The sequence below is a fragment of the Ruditapes philippinarum genome, unplaced genomic scaffold, assembly GCF_026571515.1.
Source record: "Ruditapes philippinarum isolate M1 unplaced genomic scaffold, ASM2657151v2 ctg593_1_1_1_1, whole genome shotgun sequence".
NCBI lineage: Eukaryota > Metazoa > Mollusca > Bivalvia > Venerida > Veneridae > Ruditapes > Ruditapes philippinarum.
Genome location: NW_026866874.1, coordinates 197,144 through 199,170, shown reverse-complemented (window position 1 = coordinate 199,170; position 2,027 = coordinate 197,144). Strand labels below are relative to the sequence as shown.

General features: G+C 34.1%; 1 protein-coding gene across 1 annotated transcript; it reads right to left on the bottom strand.

The window, feature by feature from the left end:
- LOC132734088 (uncharacterized) lies at positions 1 to 1,595 on the bottom strand. Its single transcript, XM_060720806.1, has 2 exons — positions 1,185 to 1,595; positions 1 to 735 (listed from the first exon to the last, which is right to left on the bottom strand). The coding sequence occupies exons 1-2, from the start codon at positions 1,474 to 1,476 to the stop codon at positions 287 to 289; spliced, it is 741 nt and encodes a 246-aa protein (XP_060576789.1). The 5' UTR covers positions 1,477 to 1,595; the 3' UTR covers positions 1 to 286.
- Between the last annotated feature and the right edge of the window lie 432 nt (positions 1,596 to 2,027).

The window sequence follows — 2,027 nt, the reverse complement described above, 5'->3', positions numbered from 1 at the left end:
TCTTGTTTCTTTCTTTATTCTTACAATTCGCGCCAGCTACTAGGTAAAACATTTTTGTTCAAATCAAATTTTCTAAATTTACTGAAGCTTCTTTTAAATAATTTTTGTTCGCCTTTATAATCTACACCCATGTATTTATATCAGTACTGGTCATTGTTCGTTTGGCTTTGACTATCAAAGATATATAAATTTATATACCTTGTTGTTCAGTGAATTGTTTCTTTGAAATACTCATTTCAACAGTTCAATCACTACGACTGTGTGAAATCTTTATTTTGGTTACTATCTAATACTTAAAATCATTGTTATTGACTTTCTTTAATCTTTCTGAAAGAATCTTGCAGCGAATATCATCTGGCAGACTTTTAAATAAAGCTTGACATTCTTTTCGGACTTCTCCGTATGTCGTCACGTTGTTTATTTTGCCATCTAAGGTATTATTACGGAATACATCATTCTTACTATAATCAGTGTCATTGTACAGACAATATCCAAATTGGGCAATATAATTGACAGCTAAAACCGATATGTCTGTGTAATTAAGAGAAACTGCTGAATGCAATACAGTAAAACATTTCTTCAATGGTTGAAGTTGTAATTCTATGATAAATGCGCCTCCTTTGGCTGTTTCCTCTGCTTTTGACAACATCCACTTCATAGCAGCCTTACATTTTGTTACCATCGCAGTCACTTGATACTCCTCAGCTAAGGGAACAATACGAAGCACATTCAGTTCTGAAAAAAATCAAATGCACGTAGTTAATATTTATTTGCATATTGATTATTGCCCGTCAAATGCTATTGATTTGATTTATTAAGTACTTATATGTACTTACAGTTTACTCTTATATCACTTAAAATATACATATTGAATTTATGATTGACTAACTGTCAGAACGTACAAAAATAACATGTAAGTAGTTTTAATATTACATTTCCTTTAGCATGTGCAAGATATACTTAACTTAATTAATATATTATGCATATGTGTCAAAACATTCAGAAAAAAACGTTTACTCTTAAACTAACCTATACACTAGCTTATACTTTATCAATTGAGCTAATTCTCACATTCTTTGTATCTTAGTTTAAATATAAACCACAAGGCCACTTCCCCATTTAACATGTAACTTTGTATATTGACAGGTCTTGCTTCTAGAGAAACTTATTCATGTTTAACTTACCGTGTACTGCTTTTTGATATCTTGGATGAATACACATCAGGAAGTCAAGGAAGTTTTCATATGATTTCCAAGTCATCGCCACACGTTTCTCTTTCTTCTCTCTAAACTCATTTCTAAACATTGCCTCGAATACTGGGGAGGCTAAACATAAAAAAATTTGCGGGACGTAAAGTTTCTCCTCTCCAAAATCCAATGTAACTTCGTCATCATGTGACCCTTTCTGTGTGAACGGTTTTGGGGCAGAAGCTGAACTGTCATCCTCAACTTTTAATTTCTTTGACACAGGTTCCATTGTATTAAAAGCAACACTTAGATATCTACCATTCAAACTTTTAAACTACATGTGCATGTATACCCAAATCTATATATATATACGTCTACCTTAACGAAAGATATCGATTCACGCTTTGAAGTTTCGTCATGTGACTTGCGAGATTTCACGGTAATTTGAACTTCCGGGTACAAACAAATATCAACATCCTTGTTTATCTATATCGGGTAATACTTGTATGCCGGTGGGAAAGTAAAACTTTACACGGAAAAGCGAAGGATGTGTGAAAATTGGCAGAGCTTTTTTGTTTTGCAGGGGCGTAGCTAGGCCGAAATTGATTTTACGCATGTTCACGCGGGGGGTTAAGCGGGCCGCTATAGGCAGGTGCAGAGCCCTGGTAGGGGTCCAGGGGGCACCCCTCCCCCGGAGGCTCCTCGATTTTCATCATTAAGAGATGTTTAAATTATGCATTTGAGGTCAATAAAATAACAAATTTTAGTCACGGAATGAAATATGATCATAAATAATTTTTTATGTCATAATATGACTTGTGTTAATATGCGGCTTGATTT